Source organism: Ambystoma mexicanum, chromosome 6p (assembly GCF_040938575.1).
Source record: "Ambystoma mexicanum isolate Mex_15411 chromosome 6p, UKY_AmexF1_1, whole genome shotgun sequence".
Classification (NCBI taxonomy): Eukaryota; Metazoa; Chordata; class Amphibia; order Caudata; family Ambystomatidae; genus Ambystoma; species Ambystoma mexicanum.
The window spans coordinates 436337614-436360143 of NC_090935.1; the positions used below are offsets into that span (position 1 = coordinate 436337614).

Sequence of the window (22530 nt, forward strand, 5' to 3'; positions counted from 1 at the left end):
TTCGGGAATTACTCACATTTCCGGCCCGGATTCTGTCACTTTGGAGATATTGCAGAGGCTGGTGTGGAGTCTCCACTATGATGTGTTCCCACTGGATAAACGGGCGGTAATTCTTCAATGCCCACACCGTTGCCAGGAGTGCCTTCTCACAATCGTTGAATTTTTCCTCCACAGAGGATAAAGTTTTGCTCGCATAGGAGATTACTTTATTGACCTTGTCATGCTTTTGGTATAATACTGCTGTCAAGCACGTATTAGAGAACCCCGTCTCCAGGAAGAACTCCTTGTTTCTGACAGGGTAAGCTAGGCAGGGCGCTTGTGAGAGGCTTCTCTTGAGTTGTCTTACTGCCTCGGCTTGTTCTGGACCCCATTCCCACTTGACCCCCCCCTTCAGGAGATGAATCAGGGGTCTGGTGATCTCTGCCTAGCCCTCAATGAACTTTCTGCTGTAATTAGTCAGTCCAAGGAGGCTCCTTAGTTCCTGCAGAGTTGTGGGGTCTTTCAGTTTCTGAAGTGCTTCCACTTTCTTTTCCTGGGGACAGAGACCCTGAGGAGTAATCTCATGCCCCAAGAAATTAACACGGGTTCTACACCACTGTGCTTACTGAAAGGAAAGTTTTGCTCCGGCGGCCCTCAACTGGGTCAGAACATAACGGATCTCCGCTATGTGTTCCTCCACAGATGAACTTTTGATGAGGACATCATCTACATTAGCCAGGTTACCCCTCGCACCCAGGTCGGGCATGGCCTTATGTAGGAAAATGTTGAATTCATTGCCGGAGTTGAGGTATCCGAAGGGAGTCCGGGTCCATGTGTATTGCTGGCCCCCAAAGGTAAAAGCCAGCTTGTATTGGTCCTCCCTACTGACAGGCACGGTCCAGTATCCATTGGTCAGGTCCATTGCAGTGAATACCTGTGACCCCTGGATCTGGGCCAGCCCTTGGTCAATGTAGGACAGAGTTTGTTGAGCTCCCTGAGGTCGGCGCAGAGTCTCCACTGGCCGTTTGGCTTCAATATTCCCAGCACCGGATTATTGAAGGTGCTGTGAACTGGACGGATTATTCCCCGGGACTCAAGGTTCTTAATTATTTCAGTAAGGGACTCCATTGAAGCGAGAGGCAAGCGATATTGCTTCACAAACACAGGAGTCATGCCAGGGTCCGTGGGGATTGTTGTTGTGTGGATGTCAGTGCGACCACAGTCATATGAGTCTACCACAAAGAGATCTTGGAAATCCAAGAAAACTTGTTTCAACTTTTGCTTTGGTTCCAGAGTCACACAGGCATCAGCTAGGTTGACTCTCTCTTCCACCATCTGCCTGAAGTCTGGAAAGACTTCTGGTTTGGCTATCTCAGCGGCCTCCTCCAGCTGGGTGGAGAAGTCCCTGGTCAGAGTGCTGATTTGGACTGGAGGCTTCAGGTGGGAAAGGCAGCCCTCATGGACCTGGAAAATCACCTCATCCCTTCTGAAGTCACAAGTCACATCTTCCTTACCATAAGGGCAAGAAGTGTACACCAGGAAGTTCCCCCCATGCCGGGTAAAAATCCTGTCTGGTGTTGTATTGTCCTCACTGTCACTGTTAAAACAGTCCTTGGGGATTGGTCCTAACAGTTCATTACCTAAATCGATGGAAAAATGTTGGTCATCAACCGCCATTCCAATAATGGTGCCTGCGGCTAGAGTAATACTCTTTAAGTCGCTGTTATCCACCTCTATTAGAATGGTGTCATGTTCTATGTTGACTAATGGTGTTGGGTTTACCCCCAACCCTTGCTGTTGGAGAGAAGCGTTTAGATGTATGTAAGCATCAGGGTTTTGCAAATATTGTCCTCTTTTAACTTTCACTTCCAGGGAGAATTGTCGGGTCCTTTCTGGGATGGTGACTTCCTCTTTGATCTGAATTTCAACTGCATAAGGTAGCAATTGAGCTGACCTAAATGCTTTTTCTGGATCATCAAAGCCCATGGGATTATCCGCTAATCGGGACCAAGCTTTGAAGTTTATTAGGTCCAAACTAATGGCAAAGCGATTGAGAATGTCACTGCCTAAGTAAAAGGCGGCATGGACGTCTCGCACGACCCAACAATTGTGGACTATGCTCTTGTTGCCAATGGAGATTTTGAGCATACACCCGCTTGGCAGGAGATGTTTGGAATTAGGTGCTTCCAGGTCCATTCCCCATTTGTCTATCAGTTTGAAGGTGGGAATGGCTGGATCTTTTGGGAGTTGGCGAAACATGGCTTCGCTGATGAAGCTCTTACCATTGTTCACGCACACTCGAGCGAGAACAGAGTCCTTCCCATCATTTAACTGAACAGGGATGAACAACTGCTCTCCAATTTGCTGAATATCAGCCAGGCTTTGAGCTGATTTCACCTCTTTCTGGACTATAGGAGTGGGAGTTTCTGATTGTGGATTAGTATAGAATTTCAGAGTGTTTCCTTCCAGCATTGAATACCACTTTAGGCTGGAAGGAAGGTTGATTTTCAGAAATAGAGAGGACCCCCCATCACCAGTCTGTTGTCCTACTGCTATTACTGTCACGTCTGGAATTTGGCTATTCTGGAAGTGAAATTCTACTTGGTCAGATTTTTGTTCAACCATGTGGCAGGTGCCGTTTAAACTAACATGGTTGACACTCTGTTTTAATTTTATTGGTCGGCTAGTCTGGGTCCAGAGGATTTTGTTTACGCAATCTATTAAGGGTGACAACCTCCTCAGGAGGTCATTCCCCAGTAAACAAGGGGTGCCCTCTGGAGTCACAACTATGACCGGGTGTTTCAACTTGTGTCGCCCAATTTTAATGTCCAAATCTGCCGTCCCCTCGACGGGAATTTCCTTCCCGTCAAAGTTCTGGAGTTGTCCAGGAAGTGAGGTGAGAGGAATTTGGTAATTCCCTCCCCTTCCTGCATTCAGTTCATCAAAGGCCCTTCTGGACAGAAGGGTAGCTTGAGATCCCGTGTCCACCAGTGCCAAAATTGTACCCTGTCCCTGTACTTGTACCGGGGCATAGTATCTTCCCTCCTTCTCCTCAAGGGGGCACAGATAATGCACATTTTTGGACAACTGGTGGGCTAACTTTCTGGTTTGGACATCGCTAGCGAAGAGATTTGGGCAGAATTCTGTGGAGAGCCTTGGGAATCTGAAAGAAAAAATTGGCAACTGGAGATCAGAGCCATTGTGGGTTCCCCTGGCTCCGGTTCCGGGCCGCCCCCCCCTTTTTGGAGGCAGTCACCAGGATGGGTTTGAACCAGGGGATTTACTTGCTGTTGGTTCTGGGATGAGATGGTGGGCGGCGGTAGCTCAGTCTCCACATCTCCCCAGTCTGGACTTGCATCCCTAGGGACCCATTTTTCTTTGGGAGGAGTTCCCCCCTCTCTGAAGGAGAAGATCCTTTTCCCAGGATCTTCTGAGGATCCCTCTCCCATAAATTGGAAGATCTGTACCTCCTCCTCAAACTGAGTCTGTTTGGGTCTTTTGTTTCTCCTACCCCCCCTCTGCTCCTTAGGAGGCAGACTTTCAGGGGCAGGAGATTTTCTTTCCGGTTCCTGGGTTTCCAGGGGCTGTTTACAAGTGAGGAAGGAAGCTTCCTCCAAGGCTTTACACCCCCCTTCCCTTTGTGCCTCCTCCCTGGGAACCGGTGAGTTATCGGGGTGCTGCCCCCGTCATTGCTCTGGAGCACCAGGCCCAGAGTTTGGTGCATTCTGTGCCGGCATGCCCATCTGAGGGTTCTGCTGCGCCCTCAGTATGTGACCCAAATCCCGTGCCATATTTTGGACCTGGCGCTCTAACTGGGAAACCCGCTCAGGCTGATATGGGGCTCTATTTTCTCCCCTGGGCTGATCCCGGGAAGGGTAGCTATCCCTTCTTTGGTAGTACCCCTGGTTGGGAAGATTTGGATACCCCTCCACCCTTGGCCTCCCCTCTCCCGGATTCGGTTGTCTGGGCTCAGGGAATTGGGGAAAGAAGGGTGGAGGATTTTGGGGCTGGAAATTGGGTGGATACCTGGGGAAGAAGTTCTGCCCAGGGTTTGGTGAGTTTCTGCCCTCCTGTGAGAAGTTGGGAGGGAAGTTCTCTGGGTTAGGTGCTTGGCTGGATCCCCCCCCTTGGGCTGGAGGAGTCCACACATAACCCAGGATGGGTCTGTTTCCCTTGTAACGGGGGTTTACATAATCAGGAGAGCGACGGACCCCATTTGTGGGGCTGCCTCCCTGGCTCCCTGTCTGACTGGCCCGAGGGCCTTCTGGGCCTAGCATTATTAGGTGCAGGTGGGTTTTTAGGCCCCCCCATCTCCAACTCTAAAACGGGGGTGACCTTTACCTCTGCCACCTTGGCAGCAGCAGGGGTGTTGTTGGCTTTGGGGTTTTTGGGCGCATTATTTTTATTTTCTATTGGCTTCTGCACCTCATAGATCCGGGTCGCCTGTTCAATGACCCAGTCTAAAGATCTTTTCTCGTGAAAATCCCTCACGAGCTGGGTCATTATGTATTTGGGCAAGGCATGGAAAAACGTATTAATAAATTCTCTGCTATCCGTGCGCACCCTTCTTGTGGTCTGTGCAAAAGCACGCTTTAACTCCTGCACAAACTCTTGTGGGGCCTGATCCTCCCCACATTGTAAATTGTAGGCTGCCTTGCAAGCCTCTTGGGGATTTCTGTGAACAGAAAAATGTTTTAATATGGCCGCCCTATAGGTGGACCACCTGGAATGATTTTGGTCCTCCAGCCCTGCAAAGAAACTGGAGTACTCTGGGGAGAATGTCCACTTTACATATTGGATACAGCTTTGGCTGTCCTTCAAATGAAAAGTCTCCATCATTTGCTCATAGAGCTCCAAGTGTTCCCAAACAGAGTACTTGGCGTTCTTATGATAAGGCGTGATGACACTCCTGATTGCCTTAATCTGTTTCAATGGGTCCTTAATGAAGGCCCTTTTTGCCTTATTGGCCTTTTTGGTTCGGGTAACCCTTGTCCATTCGTCCTCTGACTCAGAGGCACTGCTCCCAGAGGTTCCTGTCTGATCTTCCAGGTTTTCCCGGATTCTGCGAGCCTGGGAATGGCTGGCAGAATGTGGGGACCTGGTCTCCTGTGTCCTGTACCGCTCAGAGGAGTCTTCAGATCCCTCCTTGCTGCCAGGATTTGATGGGTACCCCCCCCACTGACCTAACTGGGCAGAGGTTTTCAGGATGCCCTTAATGGGCCTACTCTCCTGGGGTTCCCCACTAAATTGCACTGTGCTTGGGTGCCCATACCCGGATGCCCGCCCATCCATTCCTGGGAGGTACTGGCCTATGAGCCCCATGCTTCTGGCTGGATAGTAATCTGCCATCCCTGTGGCCCGGTGCTCATGTGCGCCAGGGGACATGGGGGTGGCAGAGTCCAGGGACTGAGCGAGATAAAGGCCTCTGGTACTAGGGCTCCTGAGGTTATGCTCAGGAGTTTCCCTTTCCCAGCGAACCTGGTCTCTATCCGCCCCTGCTCCCTGTTGCAATGCAAGAGCCTGCGCCTTCAGTTCCTCAGTTAAGGCCTTACTAGACTCTATCAGTCTCTCCTGCATCGCTACCTGTTGTTGGAGCCTATCATTGTGCTGGCAGAGAGCCTCATTCTCTCTCTGCGTTTCCTGATTGGTCCTGGAGCACTGGGCCAGTCTTTGCTGCAGGAGGGTTACCTCCTGAGCTGTGTCCCTATTGGCCTGCTCCTTTCTTGCCAGAGCATCCTCCACCTTCCTGGTGTGCTCTAACAAGTTATGGTGTTCTTTTTGGAGGTCACCCAGTCCCTGGAGGGCCAGGTGATTTTCTTCCATTTCCTTTTTAAGTGGCAGACTTCCTGGCTTAAGGTATCCCTTTCCTGACTAAGAGCCTGCATCTGTGCCGCAGGTCGTCCCTTTGCCTTTGGAAGGCACCCGCTTTCTGGCGCTCCTGGTCAAACTCTGCCTGGGTATCCAGGTCTTTCAAAATCAGTTTATTGCTCTCTGCCTTCTCCCTATCTAGGTGGGTTTGCAGGGTGACTACCTGCTCCGCACATGCCCTATTGAAGTCTAACTGTTGCTCCAGCTTTTTCTGGCTCTGCAGTAGGGAGTCCAAACCTTCCTTGTACTCCTTCTGCAAGGCCAGAAATCTGGTATCCTGGTCAGCCTTTTCCTGTTGCAGGATGTCCATATCCCTCTTTATTTTAATGATGTGCTGTCTACTCTCATTTTCTGACTCCTGGCTCCTCTGCAGCCTCTGCTCAGAAGAGACCAGGTCAGATTGGACCTTCTCTAACGCCATCTGTCGCTTATTCGCCAGATCTTGGCTTTCAGTACATTTATCCTGCATGTCTCCCATATATAGGTACAGGTATGCCGCTATCCTAACCATCTTGTCTTGTTCATCCTTAGCTTTAGGAGCCATGTATAGTTCACTCAGGGCCACATGTAAGGGACCCTGGTCTCTCCATATATCTGACCCTGTTTCCGTGATCTGGGGTGCGATTGCCTGCAACCAGACCGTCTGGTCCTGATGAGTCCACTCACCTCTCACGAATAACTTATGTAAGAAGTGCTCTCTGGCTATTTTCATGTCTACTAAGGTCGTCATTCTGGAATTTGAGTTCCTTCCTGACTTACAGAAGTTTGTGTTTTATTTTTGCAAAACAGACCTTTTCCTTAGAGCGTTCCTTTGAGGAGTGCTTTACAGCGAAACACAGCGTGGTGATCCGACCGGATATGTGTATCTGGTCAGCTGGCACACTGTATTAATCTGCACAAGTGATAGATCTAACCCATACGTCCCGCTCGAGCCCCCAATTTGTAAGAGGATTCAATTCAACACTACAGCTAAGTCAATGCCTAGTCTGGGATACTGAATGGAAACCCTTATGGATATATCTTTATGTCCAGTTCATGCGTTCTGGATGACTACCCCTATAGAACACCCCTCTCTTGGAATCCCCCTGACCCCACTGAGCCAAGAAGTAGTTCTGTTTTGCAAGTTTAAAGGTTTATTTGATAATTAAACAATATATATATATATCACACTTTATGATAAATTAATAATTGGATATCACACTTAATCTGAGCAGTAATCAATAATGGATAGTCCGGCATTAGCACACTTCTTTATAATCAATGATGAGTGGTTATAGGATGGATAAGATAGCAACAATACTTTGGTGGTTTCAAATGGATGCAATGTGGAATGAAATGCAGTACAGAAAATAACTTGATAGGATTTCAGCAAAAGACAATGTAATCACTTTTTTGGACAATTCACCCCCCCTTTTATGCAATGCAAGGAAATGGAAGGAAAGCACACAGTTCTCAGAAATGCAATCAAATGTAATTCAGTTCACCCCAGCAAGCTTAGACTACAGAAGTTTGAAACACAGGCCCAAAATGCTTTTATATGTGCTGGCAATGAAGTGAAAAATATGCTAAAATGCTTTTAATTCCCTCTAGAGGTTCAGGGTGAGTGGTATCAAGTTAATATTAGTCCAGGCTCACTCTAGCAATGATTCAGGGATGGTTCTTAAGAGGCAAACGCATTTTTAGCAAGGAAACTGCTGTTTTCACCTGTGGAGAAATTTGCAAATCGCGGTAAATTCGCGAGTGCATTTTTCGCGATTGCGGCAAAAGTGTATTGAATAGGAATGCGGTTCTAGGTTCGTTGAAAAGCCAAGATTCTCAGCATTCAGAGGAAAGTTACTGCAAGTCTCTAAGACAAACGGTCACGGAGATATGAGCGATATGGTAAAGGTCGTTTTTCAGATTTGAAATTTTAAAGTTCAAAGTGACAAGTGACAGCTAGCAACTAGAAATGACAGGTGACAGTTAGGAGGCAGTTCTACTTAGATTAAAATAGATTGAATTATATTATTTTAACTAAGAGATTGGTTCTGCACAGTTCTGCTAGGTACTCACAATATATTTAGAAATAGAATGTGCCTCGCCACGGATCTGGTCAGGTTTTAGACTGGACTCTGGTCTGGTCTCGGCACTTCACAGTGATCTGGGTCAGCCCTCTGGTTCTGCTAACAGTGGTCTGGGTCAGCTCTGCTCTGCTGGTCTAGCCTCTCTGGATTCTGGAGATTGATGGATTTGAAGTCTGGATCTCTGGATGTTGTATGGTCCGGCAGCATGCTCCGCAACAAATGGAATTGAATGTCCCTATCTGTCCTGACTGTCTGCTTTTATGTGTTTTGAAAATGGGTGGAAAGGCTAGCTTCCTAGGCCCTACCCCTCTCCACTTGTCATTGGCCACTTCATCCTCTTTCCCTTGATTGGGGGAATGAAATGAAGTGTCATCATGATGAGGTCTGTTTATGGTACAGAGAACCCACCCCTGTCAAATTACACACAATCTATATTTTGACCCAAAAGACATATTTGCACAGGTACACATTTGTTTAAAATTACATGCACCCATCACATATCACAGGAGGTATACCCTGTCCAAATCTGCTCTTCCTGGGAGCTTGCATTGAGAAATGGCAACATATTTCACTTTTTGGTCAGGTTACCAATATCAGATTCTTACTCAAATTTACCCAAATGTGTGCAAGGCATGCAGGCATTAATTGATGAAGTATCAGACTTTTCACATGCAGACATTTTAAGTAATACCCTCTTAACTGCTAGTTTGCCCCCAGATCATGCCACCGGTTCTAAAAACCTCTTGAAATGTGGGCAGAAAAATCACAAGAATTATGGTATCATTTAAATAATCATGACAAGTCCGTACTATGAGTTATTCATCTTTTTCTAAAACCATATTCTGGCTACAGAGGGGTGTGGTTTCAGGTCACATGGTACAGAAACCAGTTTTTCCACTTTCTTCAAGCTCAGCCTCTGTCTCCAGTTTCTCCCCCTCCCAGTTTCTGCCAAGCCAGCTTGCTCTCACATGCAGTGCTCCTCCCCTTTCCTTCCAGGAGGAAGCCACATTTACGACTCCCATAATAAAACATTTGCCTGGGCCCTGGAAGGCCCATTGTTCAAGAGGAAGCCATTTATGGCCACTTCAATAAACCCTCTGCCTGGGTCCTATGTTTAGTCTCTAGCAGTCCCTTGATAATTCAATCAGAGAAGTGTCAGATCCCTTTTGGTGGGAACAGCAAAAGGCAGCTGGCCTGGGAACACAGCTGTAGTGCAAGTCTCATCTCCTGTCGGGGGTAGCTGGTGGGCAGAATTCAGTTCCTTAAGCCAGGCCCCAGCTAATGTCACTTTTAGTTACCGAGTTTTCTGCATTCAAATAAAACTAACCATTTTTACATATGCAGCTAGAATTCTGATTCTAAGTTTAAAACTATGACATTTAAACAATTGCAACCTATGTGACACTCAAAAGTAGGTCACTCATTTCTTTTAAACATTTAGATTTTTAGTGTCTTTCAGTCCAAATTTACTTAAACTGCTGAAATCCACAGCTCAGCCAGTCTTGTTATAAACCTTCAAGTCACTTCCGAATATAACTTTACATTGGATTCACCTCTCAGTAAGTCTTTCTTTGGCCTGCCTTGGGTTCATTTATTCAGTTTTACACAAAAAGAGAAAAAAGTCTGGTGTTGTTTTAAACCGCCGGCTTTCTGATAGTGGTGAGTACTGGTAATGCACCCATTTTTGGGATTTAAGAAAATGAATTCCCCACAATTCTAGGTTGCTTTTGGCAATCAGCATTGCCATTCCCAATGGTTTCAGGCTACTGTGTGGGTAGTCCAATGGTGGTTTTAGGCAGTGCCCTTCTGTGCCCATAACATCGGCAAAAATGGGTGGCAGCCTATTCTTCATGCCTTTCCCTGGGCATTTTCTGGGAAGCTCTGGCCATCATGATGTTTTCAATGCCAGTACTGCACAGTTTTTGAGGTAGGGCTCGGATGCATGGGTAAAAACATCCCACATAATACAGTTTGTAAAATTACAGTTGTACATTCTCAAGGTTCCAGCCGCCCTGATCCTTTGGATGTTTCCCCAGAGCACACAGTGGTCTGACCAGCTATGTCACTAGAACGGTCGCCATTCCAAGTTTGCAGCTTATAGTATAACTCGCCTTCCTGCCGAATTACAGCCTCCCAGCTTCAAGGGATCCTGCTCTGGAAGGTCTTCTTCAACCATGAATGGAAGGACGCCTGCCGTCATCTGTGTGTGGTGGCTGTCGCTAGATCTTGCCTTCCTTGTACTGTGAATTGTCCTGAAGAGGTCTGCACTGGTGCTTTCGGCATTTCTCCATCGCCAAGGGTTGTACTCTGCTCCTGAACCTGACCAGAAGAATTCTTGCACCCACAGCTCCTGGGCACCCATCACCAGAACAAACAGCAGGAAAACTAACCTCCAGTGAGCCCCAGTTGACCCATCCAGCCCTCTAAGAAATTTGGAGTCATGGGGTAAGTCAACGCAAAGCTTTTGTTTCCCCCTGTCCTCCATAGGATAACTTTGAGAACAAGTTTCTTTGTATCCTTCCATTCCACTGCTTTTTGGTCGTCGTACATGAGCAGCAAAACCTGAAAGATAAAAACAAATGTTTACTTACCATTAACTTTGGTGCATATCTTCTCTTCTTGAGCAATCACCAACACAAGTACTTTTCCTGCATCAGATACATTCTTGTTAGAAGCATTGTGACTTTTGGGCACATGGCACCACTCTTCTTAGGGTTTGGACTTCAGAAGCTGCGGCATATTTCTTGTGACTTGGTTCCATCTTCCATCATCACTTACCTTTTTTTAATAGATTTTTATTCATTTAATGCATTTTAAGAACTTATGGTGATTGTATGTATGTTTATTATTGAGTGCTGTGCGATAGTACAATCTGCTTGTTTTATTTTGTATTGTGTGTTCGAGGCCTAGAATAAATATAGTATGTTTATACATTCCTGCCTAAATTGGATTTTTATGTGTTTTAATGTGTGGACTCATTGTAGACCCCTGTCCCCACTCATACTCTTTGGAGATTAGCAATGACTGCTTTCCATTGCTACCTTGATTGGGTTTTGGCTAACCTCTGAAAGTTTCCCTGTTCACTATAACAAGGGTTGCCTCCTAAAATGTGTCCCCAAGGCCAGATTCCAGAAATCTTAACACGGACGACTTCCACACAGCAATCCACGGACTGGAACTGTCCAAGCATGACTACAGGAATACTCTCCTCACTGGGCTCTCCAACACCATACGTGGCCCACTGAAAGATATACAAAGCACAGTAACCAGTATCATCCTCCACCTACCCAAACATTCACACGTCACCCCAGCTCTCGCCCAGGATTCACTCAATGGACACAGATGCCCACTACATTTCTTCAGTTGTCTCATAGGCTGCAGCTACCCCTTAAAGTTATTACATTCTCTCAAAGCGTCCAACCACCCCTTAAAGATGTTGGGTGCTCCCACAGGGTTCAGATTTGCACTTGTGTTTTCTCAAGGGGTGAAGACACCAAATTAAGTTTTCAGGTTCTCTCACACAGCTCAACATAGGCAGGGGACTTGTGTGAAAAATCAAGTGTCACCAGTGAATGCAGTTCCTCATGGCTTTTGTCTACAAACCCTTAACCTTTCTGCTCCCAATTTTCCCTCTTCCTATAGCCCTCCACCATGCAGAAGACCTCATACTGTTCTGGCTTGTCTTTTCCAGTGGCTAGACAAAATACTCTGACAAATAGGACCATGTAGTGTGTGTGGAAGTAGAGTTTGTCACTGCCCGGGTTGCCTCTTGAACCTGCCTTGCCCCTTACACAATGGCAGGCAAAGGACCAGCCTTCTCCTTCACCAGCTCCTCAATCCTCACATCTTCTTCCTTCTCCTCCACCAAATTTTGATGCGCCTCCACAGCTTGGTCCTCCCCCTAAGGCTTCTCCTGACAAATACAAGTGGAAAATCACAAGAGGAAAGGGCAAGGCTTTTTTCTTCTCTTATAAAGAGGAAACTTCCAACTACACACTGAACAAGCACTAAAACAAAGGGACAGAACTGTTTTCAACAAAAACACATCAGTGATCAAAAAATGAGTACAAAAATTCCCATAACTACTAGAACTCTACCAAACTCCACAGAACTCTACTCAAATTAGTAACAAAGAGGCCCTCAAAACACAATCCCAGTAAAAGCCTGCCCTGTGTACTCCTTACCTCACGTCCTTGCAAAACCCACAGTGGTACAGCGTGTGAGCCAGGACCTTCATAGAGGTGTGAACTTCCTTACAGAGCTTTGATGGCTCTGATTGGCTGTACAAACTTCAAAACTCTACAAGATAGGGCTCTGATTGGCTGGATGAATGCAACAAATAAACCACAGTTTTGGCTGAGATCTGAGGTTCCTGATTGGACAATGACCCAAAAGCTGCTGTGAGTTCGATCCGGAATTCAACTGCACCAAACACCTGTCAGACAAGCAATTCCAAAAAGGTTTGAGGGGCCTAGTGATAATTTTAAATTAAGTTTGTTCAGACTTATTGCATGCTACCCTATCACCAATGTCTAAGGCAGAGATGCAGAGGAGGTGGTCAGAGAAGGAAGTCTCATCTAGGGAGGGGAAGATCATAAATGTCATCAGCTAGCATAAGCAGTTGAAGAGTGACAAAGACTGTCTGCTCTACCCTGCCGGTCTCCCTGGCTTGTCTCACTCTCCCCTGGATGGCTCCCATGACCAACCTGCTCAAATTGAAACCTGGACTCATTGTGCTAATAGAACCTATAGAATCTGGCCTCTCCTAATCGACAATATTGTAAGTCTGGATGTACAATGATTAGTGTGGCTAATGCAAACTGCCACTGCTGAACTGATAACTCCTAACTGGACATAATAGAATCTGGCTTTGCTTTCCCATCTAGAAGAAATGGATCTAGTACAGTTTTGCCAAATGAGAATAAGGAATCTGGCACTGCTACACTAATGAGCCATAGTGCTAATTATACATATACTTAAAATGATGTGAGTATCTGTGCATTAGGTGGTAATGAGAGCCTGAGGCTTTGAAGGCAACACCTACAAATGGTGCACGTACCAGGACTTTTAATTATGAAACCATACAATGAGTGAGTACCTGTGTTTTGGATAGCAATACCTTGAATGTGATAATGTTAGACAGAAACCTGTGCAGTTACCTCTGGGACCACTGCAAAAGATTTAAGACTACAAGTGTTTGGTAGTAAACACAATTGGTAGCAGTCTGCACCACCCAGATTTACCAGGTAGCTGTGGCTGAGCAGTCAGACTTCTCTCAAGAAGAGTTAGGCAGTATACAGAGCATACACAATAGGTCAAGAGAGCACAGTAGAACAAGCAAACACTGACCAGAGCTTGGTGTAAAAGAGATATAATTATTTATTTAAAAACACATCTAGTAAACACACTGGCACTAATATCAAGCAGTTCAAAAACACGGTCACTAAAAGATATTCACTCCCTTAAACGGTTATTAGACAAGTCTTAAGTAAAGCAACACTTATTTTCAGACAGCGCTGAGCGCTTAACGAAGATGGCACTCTAATAACTTGGTTAAAAAGGGAGAGAAAGGCAAAGCATGGATAGAACAGGTCCCAACACTTTAAAACGAACACAGTAGGAGAAGAAGGCAGGTTAAAACCGTGAAGTTAAAGTTCAGAAAGCCGGACCCACTTTAAGAGGATCCGCGAGAAATGTGTCCAAGGTCACACGGTTGAAAGTGCACCGAAGTCTCGACAAAGGTTCAGCAAAGTGTTGGACAACAGAAAGGGACCAGTTAGAGGGTCAGGCGGCCAGCCCTGTCCAGAAGGTTAAGGAGTTACTGTCCCCTTGTAGCAATCTACAGAAAGGGAGGCCTGGCAGAAACGGTACCTTAAAATGTTGAGAACGCTCCAGCGGGGGCAGTTGTTCCTGGCAGCGGGTGCAAGTCGGTGCTTCGTCCGGGGGAAGAGAGGATCTCGTCGTGGAGGAGAGCAGAAGGTCGTCGCACTGCCAGGGAAGAAACTAGCCGCAGAGTTCTCAATTAAAAGGAGCAGTCCTTTTATTGGTGGTGCAAGGGTAAGTGGCTATCCGGTTGCCGGGGTGCTTGGCACGGGCAATTCGACCACTGGGACGTCTTGGAAGTGAAAAAGAAGGTAAACTGGTTGTTCCCACCAGTCAAGGGAAGAAGACTCTCCAGGAGGGAGATCTCCTCTGTCGTTGGGAAGTGGTGAGTCGGTTCAGCAGGGCTCCACCGGTGGTGTCGTCGTAGCAGGTCGGCTCACCTTCTCCCTCTTCGGATTTTCAGGTCCTGTGGCGACTTCTGAAGTTCCAGTCCCAAAAGCCCTGCTTTTATGCAAGAAACCCCCATTCATTCAGCCAAGCTGTCAATCAAATATGCTAAGTGGTGAGCGAGGCGGCTCACCACTTGGGCCAATCACGCAAGAGTGCGACTTGGGTTGGCAAGGCAACTTAGTCCAAGGTGCCTAAACCCCATCCCACACCCCCTGTAGTACCCAGACAGAGTGGCACCACTTTGGAGGGCTTCTGTGTAGAAGCCCGCCAAAAGTGGAACAAAGGGCTCGACCTTTGGTTTGGAGTTACAGAGGCGAACACAAACGCCATTTTAAAACCGAGTTCTGGCACAAAGATCCTACCGGTGAATTAATATAAAATACATAAACCGGCAGTATCTTTAACATTGCACCAAAAAGTGGTGCGAGTAAAATACATAGGAAAATCCCATAGAGAATATTCTTAAGGAATATAACAAGTAGTATCCACTGCCACCAGCCAAAACTCGATGAGGGGGACGGGACAATGCCCCCTCGAACAACAGACACAGGGGCAATCGAATTGCCCCTACCAGTACGTCCACAATATGATGGTTTGTACCGGTTCTGTTAGTAATTTGGGACTAGTAAAGCCGATGGTGACTTTACATGCCTGGGAGACAGTAGTCAGTCCCAGGGTATGTAGTCTATGGTGGGAGCCACCTAGGACACCCCTGTGGTACTGCACCGAGGGTGCTGTGTAACACACATAGAAAAAAACACATGAGACCCTATGGAGTAAAAGACCCCATAGCCCATAAAACCCATAGATCAACAAATGAATAGCCCAAATCATGTCCAAGAGTGCGAGAAAAAGAGTCTCACTCTTGGCAGGAGAAAAAAACAAACTCCAGAAATCCAGCAAAGCTGCTGGGGGACTCACTAGGTTAGGAAATTCAGCCTAAACAGAGAATTCTCCCTAACAGATAACAATACAGTTAGTATGGTGTGAGTAGCAGAGCATGTAATGGCAGTACCTCCATCTTATGAAGTCACTGGGAATATGCTGCCACTGGCTGCCAAATAACAGTTTACATATATTGATTAATTCAGCATATGGTTTTCTTGTTTGTGTAGGATGGTGAAATTGTTATGGAAATTGGTAACCTATTTTGTTATAACTGACCGCAAAACCTAAAGCATCTCCAGTTGAGCACATTTTAACTTTGGCCAAGGAACAACACAGAGATACATCTTAAACTTTACTTAAATTGCAGTTCCCTGAGAAACGTAAGACTATAACAGGTATAAGTAATGTGCTATGCCACGATATGCTACACACCATGTAACCCTGTGTAGCCATATCTCCCTCCGCGTAACACATAATGTACAAGCATGTACACCTATGTGAAACTGTAACTAAGCCGATTCCATGTAACAGCGCCACGATGCCTCTGGGATGTTTGTGCACTTTATAAATGCAAATAAATAAATAAATAAAACATCAACACATGTATTACACAATGTTAGATGATACGCATATTTTTGTCCAAAATCTGAACTGTGTGGCTTAGAAAGACTTTAAAGGTTCCTCTTATGGCAGTACAATGGCGGATAAAGGAAAAACAAACAATAGAGTGAAAAGGCATGAGCTGAGAAACTTCCCACAAGTGGATTGGAATTAAATCAGTCATGCATCTCTCACTAGAGCAACCATTTTGAGAAATAAGCATGGAACCTCTCCCATTCCAATGGCTTTGTTGTCTCACTTCTTTGCTTGTTTTTCTAGAGTTGCAATCACTAAGGAGCTGGGTATATATTTCTCTCACAACTTCCGGGATTGGCATGTGATGGCAGTGGTGTCGCTAGGAGGGGGCCTGGGCGGGCCGGGGCCCCCCCTATGAAACCCTGTGCCCTCCCTTGCGCCCCCCCACCTAAGATGAGCAGTGACCATGTTCTCCCCCTACTTTTGTCTGTGCCCCCCTACTTTTATCTTTGGCCCCCTCTGTGCCCCTCCATAATTTGATTCCTGGCGGCGCCACTGGTGGCAATCTGTGGGGTTGGTGCTATAAAGAATAAATGTGGGTTGTACATTTGCCAGTGATTAGGTTATGGTGATCCTGCAGTATCCGTCCTTGACATCAGATTGTAAGATTGCCAACATGTTTTTAGTATGAAATGTCATGTTTAGGAACAATAATTGGATGATTTAATGGACGCCTAATGCATTGTGTGAACTATGTTCTGTTTGGTGGATGGAAAAGCTTGAGGGACCAGAAGGGGCATGTCTAACCCCCTCCCCCTACTCCTTTTAAGGGGCGTTTGCTTAGGCACGTGTTACTTTTATGAAAAGTAAGTGGTACAGCCTGGGATGCCCCTGGGCTGCACCTTTAATGAGGGGTCTCACACAGCAAGTGCCGCGTAAGCGACCGTTCAAACATTTTAAAAAGAAAGTGTGTGCCATGAATAACGGAGTGAGTGCAAGGCTATTATAACAGTTGGAGAGATCTGACCTTCAGTGTGGAGAGTTGAGGTAGTGCTCCATTCAGCCCACTGTAGAGACCATTTAACATTCCTTACTGATACTTCATGTGGTGCCCTGTTGCCAGGAGGGGCGCTGCACTGCTGTACTCACCGCAAAAGTCCCGATTTACTTCAGCACCCCGGTGTGACGAGCGCCATTTTCATCACCATCGACCAGGACATTCTGCAACGTGGTGCCCCAATTCCCAGGCGAAGTACTGCACCAAGAGTCTCTTTCGCGGCCTGGCATCTTTCATCTTGAATACCTTTTCAGAGGAGGGGCACATGTAGCCTTGCCCCACCATCATCCAGGCTGTACCATTTCCTACATGGTGATTGTTGTGTAGAGCCTGTCTGTGGTGTGTCTTGTGTATGGGTGGATTGGTAACAGAGGGAGATGTGTTGTGTAGTGCCTGTCTGTGATGTGCTGTGGCTGGTGATGTCAAGTGGAATGTTGATGTATGAGTGGTGGAATGTTTATGGTGAGGGTTCTCTGTGGTGGCAGTTACATCTTGCCTGCCTGGGTGATGGGAGCTGTGTTGTCTTGTGTCTTACCTTCTTATGTCCTATATGTAACATTAACTAAAGAATGGTACTAAATCTGGAACCTGCTTCATTTCAGTGATCCTCATCAGGAAGGAGAGAGCCATGTCACTGTTGTCAGGCCCGCCCTTTCTTTAGGCGGGTGCACTCTTCATTCGCAGGCTGCTAAGGACACAAACCCTATGTGAGAGGACAGTTCTGCCGCCCCTCCCCACCCCCCACCGTCCCTCTGCTGCTACACATGCCGAGTCTCATCTGACATATGCGGCCTGACAGGGACTAATGTTCTGGGTCCCTTGTCTGCTGTGCGTGCCCGGCTGCCTGTGACATATGTGGCGCAGCTTGAGGGACTCAAAGGGGCCCCTATTCTACTGTTGCTTCCATGGGTAACCCAGCACACCTGGCCCAAGGACGAAAGACCCGGGTCACAGGAGCACTACATAGCACATTACAGCCGAGTGGGATTTTCAGGAAACCTTGGCTAGGCTGCCTGGCAAGTAAGGCACCATGTAAATAGATTCTTTTTAAAGTGACCTTTCTATATTGGATAGACTGGAAATATATGTGTTAAAGACTATTTTTACCTTTTGCAATATTTGTACTGCAGCTGCTGAGATAGGGGGAGATTTAAGAATAGGGTTAGTTAGGTATATGTTTTAATATTTATTGTTACCCTTTTTATGTAAAAAATCAACTGCTGGTGTACCCAAGACTGCATTATCATAACACAACGAGGTTGAGGGAAAAGATGAGTCGCCAGCAGACCCTCACATTAAGGGCGGAACCCTTGTCAAGCAAACAACAGAGCTGGTGACTCCAAAAATATACCGTTATTTCAACAGGTTGTACCTGAACCAACCATCGATCTCAAGTTGATGAACCCATATCCAACTTAAGGGCAGCATATGGAAAAGAATCCCAAACAAATACTTTTTTAAAATATATTTTCTTAAAAGGATTTTTATTTTCAAACTCATTTGCATTATATTGGTTTGATACAATAACAAAGTTAATTCATCTCTCATGGATTTAATCAATAGAGGGAAAAAGTTATATAGTTAAAAGGCTATAGACAAAACATTCGAGAACAACCACATCGTGTAAGGCCAAGACAGTGTGATTACATAGCTTGGACCAGTACACAGAAGATTCAAAACAAATCAAAATCTATATAATGAAAAACAACCAGAATTAGTTCTTCATTAGAATACCCACCCACTCGGGACATTCATACCAATCATCCTCATTCGTGAAACATTGTTCATTCATTCATTCAACAATTGAATTTCAACATTGCATAAAAACCAGCCCTACCCAAGACTGCATGCCTAACATCTTGTCACTAAAAGAGTCTGTGCACCAGCATTACAGTTGTCTGACTATTCCTATGTTGCGGTGTACATATTTTAATCAAGTCTTTCTTCCTATAGAGGTTTGGGCCCCAATGCTTGAATACCATTTTTCCTTCTTGACCTACCCTTTTTCCAGCACGGCCCAACCAAACCCGGGAAAGCGGGGTCACTGGAGATAGGTCAGGGGCGGGTTAAGGGTGTTAGGTATAGACGTAAATCAAGTAGATTGCTTTGCTGTGCCCGCCTACACCTGTCTTCAGCAAAGTGTAACAAATACCGACCACGTTACGTGGGCTTCAACCAATGTCATTTTAAAGAAATAGTTTATTGTACTACTCATCAGAGAGGAAACAGGAAACAACACAGTAATTCTCAATACTCCATACAGAGGTGAAACCAACGGGTCAGTATGTTGAATGGGATGGTTAAATGTTTTGCGGACAAGGATGGAGATGTTATTTCTGCTACCAACATCTTTTTCTGAGAGAGCTGTGAGATTTTATGGGAGGATGCTATTTTGGTCTTCCAGTTTTACAGGAATGTGTGGGAAGGTGGTTTGGTTGGGAGGGTCTTCACTATTCTTTATCACAGGATGATTGTCCAATATGTTCCTCCAGTTAGACCTTTCAAGGGCACTATCCTAACTGGGGAATGTGGCTACAAGTCAGTGAGAGCTTACCCCGAAGGAAGCAGGTCTACATTTGGAGGATTTCAAAGAGCCCATGATGTTGACCCCTACTCAGAAATGGCCTCTAAGGATTTTACGAATAAGAGACAACACAAGCTAGAAGGTAAGTGTGGAAGCCTGGCATTTGGAGAAGAAGGAAAATGTCTTTTTAAAAGCATGTGATTCATAGCCCAGGATTCTATAGGATCCAGAGATGGACCTTGTTTTTTTTTGTTAACTCCGGATTGTATTATGTTTATATGCACCATTTCAATTTAGGGGCACTTGGCTTCTTATGTGCAATGGCAAGATAGTTTTGTTAGAACTATCAACTATTGCAGATATAGATTGCCGTTTAAATTATAAAGTTGAATACCGGTACATGCAAGACATAAAAACATAAAATGCTGGATGGACATAACCAATCGACTACACATAATATTTTGAATTGATAACTCATTCATAAAGCAAAGAACCAGTTTATTAATGTATATAGGCGACTTTAAATACGAGGAGTCTGTTACTGGGTGTACTTTAACAGCATAGTCCTTTTATACAACGATAATGACACCTTCTACGAATAAGTGTTAAATTCCAATACAGATGGAAACCATAATTAAAGAACACCATATATTTTAAATCCTCTAAACTGTGTTGCTTACCTTTCACATGGAATGTTGCTTTTGCCTCCAATTCGGATTTGAATATGCAGCTGTAATTACCCATCTGACTGCTGTCTCGAACACTGAACCTAAACAAATAATAATGATACATATAGGTGTTTATCAGTAGTTGCTTTACTACTAGAGGTGACTTGATCAAACAGATGAAATGCAGAGAACAGTGGGAAGCATTATATAGAGATTATAACGGAGATTAAGCTACAGCAAAGCTCCACGAGGAACAGATTGCCGAATTACATTTTATAATACTTCCACCTAACTCTCACACAAGAGCTACATTTCTTGTAACACTTCGCAGCAGGAATAGGACACCAGTTGACACGTGTGTTTTTTATTGCTAATTCCAGTAGACTTTCGAGGAAATCAGGAGCAAAACTGCTCGAGTTTCTAACCTGAAACTAATAACGTGCACCTCAAGCAGGAGAAGACTTTATTTCAATACAATGTTCTAAATATGCCCAGTTGTAATTACTGTCAAAGCATGGCTAAGCATTATTATACGACGTCATAAGCCTTATTGCTTATTATGTCATTTATTATTATCAAGTCACACATGTCCAGAGAATGCCTCGATGAAATGTGTACAACTTGGTGGATGAAACTAACTCTTAGAAATATATCTTCGTTGGTGTCACCTGCAGAAAGAGTGCCCCTCTATGTATCATTCATGTTCTTCTAGGCTGTAGCCGGCAGCTACATGGGATAGATGGCACCACGGTTGCCCTTTGCTCAAGCCTTAGCTTGTGCAGCATCGACCAGAAAGAAGATGCGCTTAGTTCTCAATCTAATCAGAAACTACAAACACATTTGGAATGTTTCATATTTTAACAGGTGTAAACATTTTGTAAGATGTCTCACACAGTCACATTATGGATTATGTTTTTATCTGTTTGAATGATTATTTGTGATAAAGTCATTGAACAGGAGTCTCAAAAGTATCTGTTGTGAAATCAATTTATTTTTACATTTGTATAGCGCCCAAACAACCCTGGGGCATCGAGGCGCTGTTACTTGTGAGGAACCTAGTTACATGGAACATGGAGGTGCAGGTTAGATATATACATGTATACATTCTAGATATATACATTTATACATTCTCGATATACAAGTTAAATATCCTGCCGGCAGAGGTTACGGATTTGTCAGGATGTGGTAGATGGCAGTGAATTAGGCGAAGAGACTTAGGCGCCTTGTGGAATGCCATGTGTGATTATTCTGCTCGTAGGGTTGGAGGCAAGGAGTTCCATCGTAGGGCTGCTAGGTAGGGAAAGTGGGCGCCACCTGCTCTGACTCTTATGATTTTGGGCACTGTGAGCATGTTTTAGTAGGGCGTTTTGGTCGGTCTTTTGGAGGCAGAAAGGTGGATCCTTTGGGAGAGGTAAAGGGCGGCCGTTTGGGGGATACATTTGTGGGTCAGGGCAAGCCCTTCGAAGAGTACTTAGTCTTTGATTGGAAGCCAGTGTGCCTGTTTCCTGGCGGCAGTGATGTGATCCCTTTTGGGAATGCCTAAAGCTGTACGAATTGCGCTGTTTTGGATGATTTGCAGCTTTTCCATGTTCTTAGCTGATGTACCCAAGAAGAGGGCATTACAGTAATCTAGCCTTGACCCTGTTAGAGCTCTTGCTATGGTGATGCAGTTATCCTTGGAGAGGAAAGGTCTGGCTGCATTTAGGAGTTTGGCGTGATATGCCACGGCAGAGGTAATGGCATTGACTTGCCTAGTCATGGATAAACTCCCAGTGTTTTCACTGTGTCAGAGACTGGGATTTTGATGGATTCAATGGTTAAGTGGCTAAATTGAGAGTCGAGATTCTTAAGTGTTTCAGTAGGTTCTATTAGGAGAAGCTCAGTGTTGTCAGAATTCAAGCAGAGTCCATTTGCCACCATCCATGTCTGGATGGTGATGTACATGTCATTGAGGGTTCTGGAGTCAGTGTCGTAGTCGCCTGTTAGAGTGAGGAGGATTTGAGAATTGTCTGCTTAATTGGTATAAGAGATACCTACTAGTGAATAAAGAATGTGGAAGAGGGGTTGTGTAAAAATATTGTAGAGGGTGGCCGAGATGCATGATCCTTGTGACACGCCACATAGAATGATCGTGGGTGAGGCAGAGGCTAAGTCGGAGAAGACTTGCATGATCCTTCATTGTAGGAAAGAAGTGTTCCAGGTGGTGGCATTAGGCGAGAACTTGGCTGTTGAGGTCAGGTGGTGGCAAAGCGCATTATGATGAAGGAGATCAAATGCTGCATAGGGATGAAGGAGTAGGAGTAGGGCAGGTTTACCTGAATCTCTAGCATCGTCCATATGATTTTTAAGATCAAGTAGGGCTGTTTCAGTACCGTGCCCCGGATGGAATCCCGATTGACGCATCCCAAGGAGTTTGTTCTCCTCGATGAATTGTTGCACCTATAGGTAGGCTGCTATGTATTTTCAGCAGAAAAGGGACAGTGGTTATAGGCCTATAGTTGATAGGAGATGAGGGGTCAAGAAGAGAGTGGAACCAGGCTTCCTTGAGGCCTGAGGAGATCTTTCCGGTGGCAAATGATGCATTGACAAAGGCTGTTAGAAATGGGGCGAGGGTGCTGGCACCGTCCTTGATGA

At 45.5% G+C, this 22530-nt stretch overlaps 1 protein-coding gene across 1 annotated transcript in view; it reads right to left on the reverse strand.

Moving 5' to 3' along the window:
* Window positions 1-22530, reverse strand: part of EMB (embigin) — a 247742-nt gene that overhangs the window by 83761 nt on the left and 141451 nt on the right. The window contains exon 6 of the mRNA XM_069627247.1: window positions 19909-19997. Within this exon, the coding sequence (XP_069483348.1) occupies window positions 19909-19997 (89 nt within the window). The remainder of the gene's footprint in view (window positions 1-19908; window positions 19998-22530) is intronic.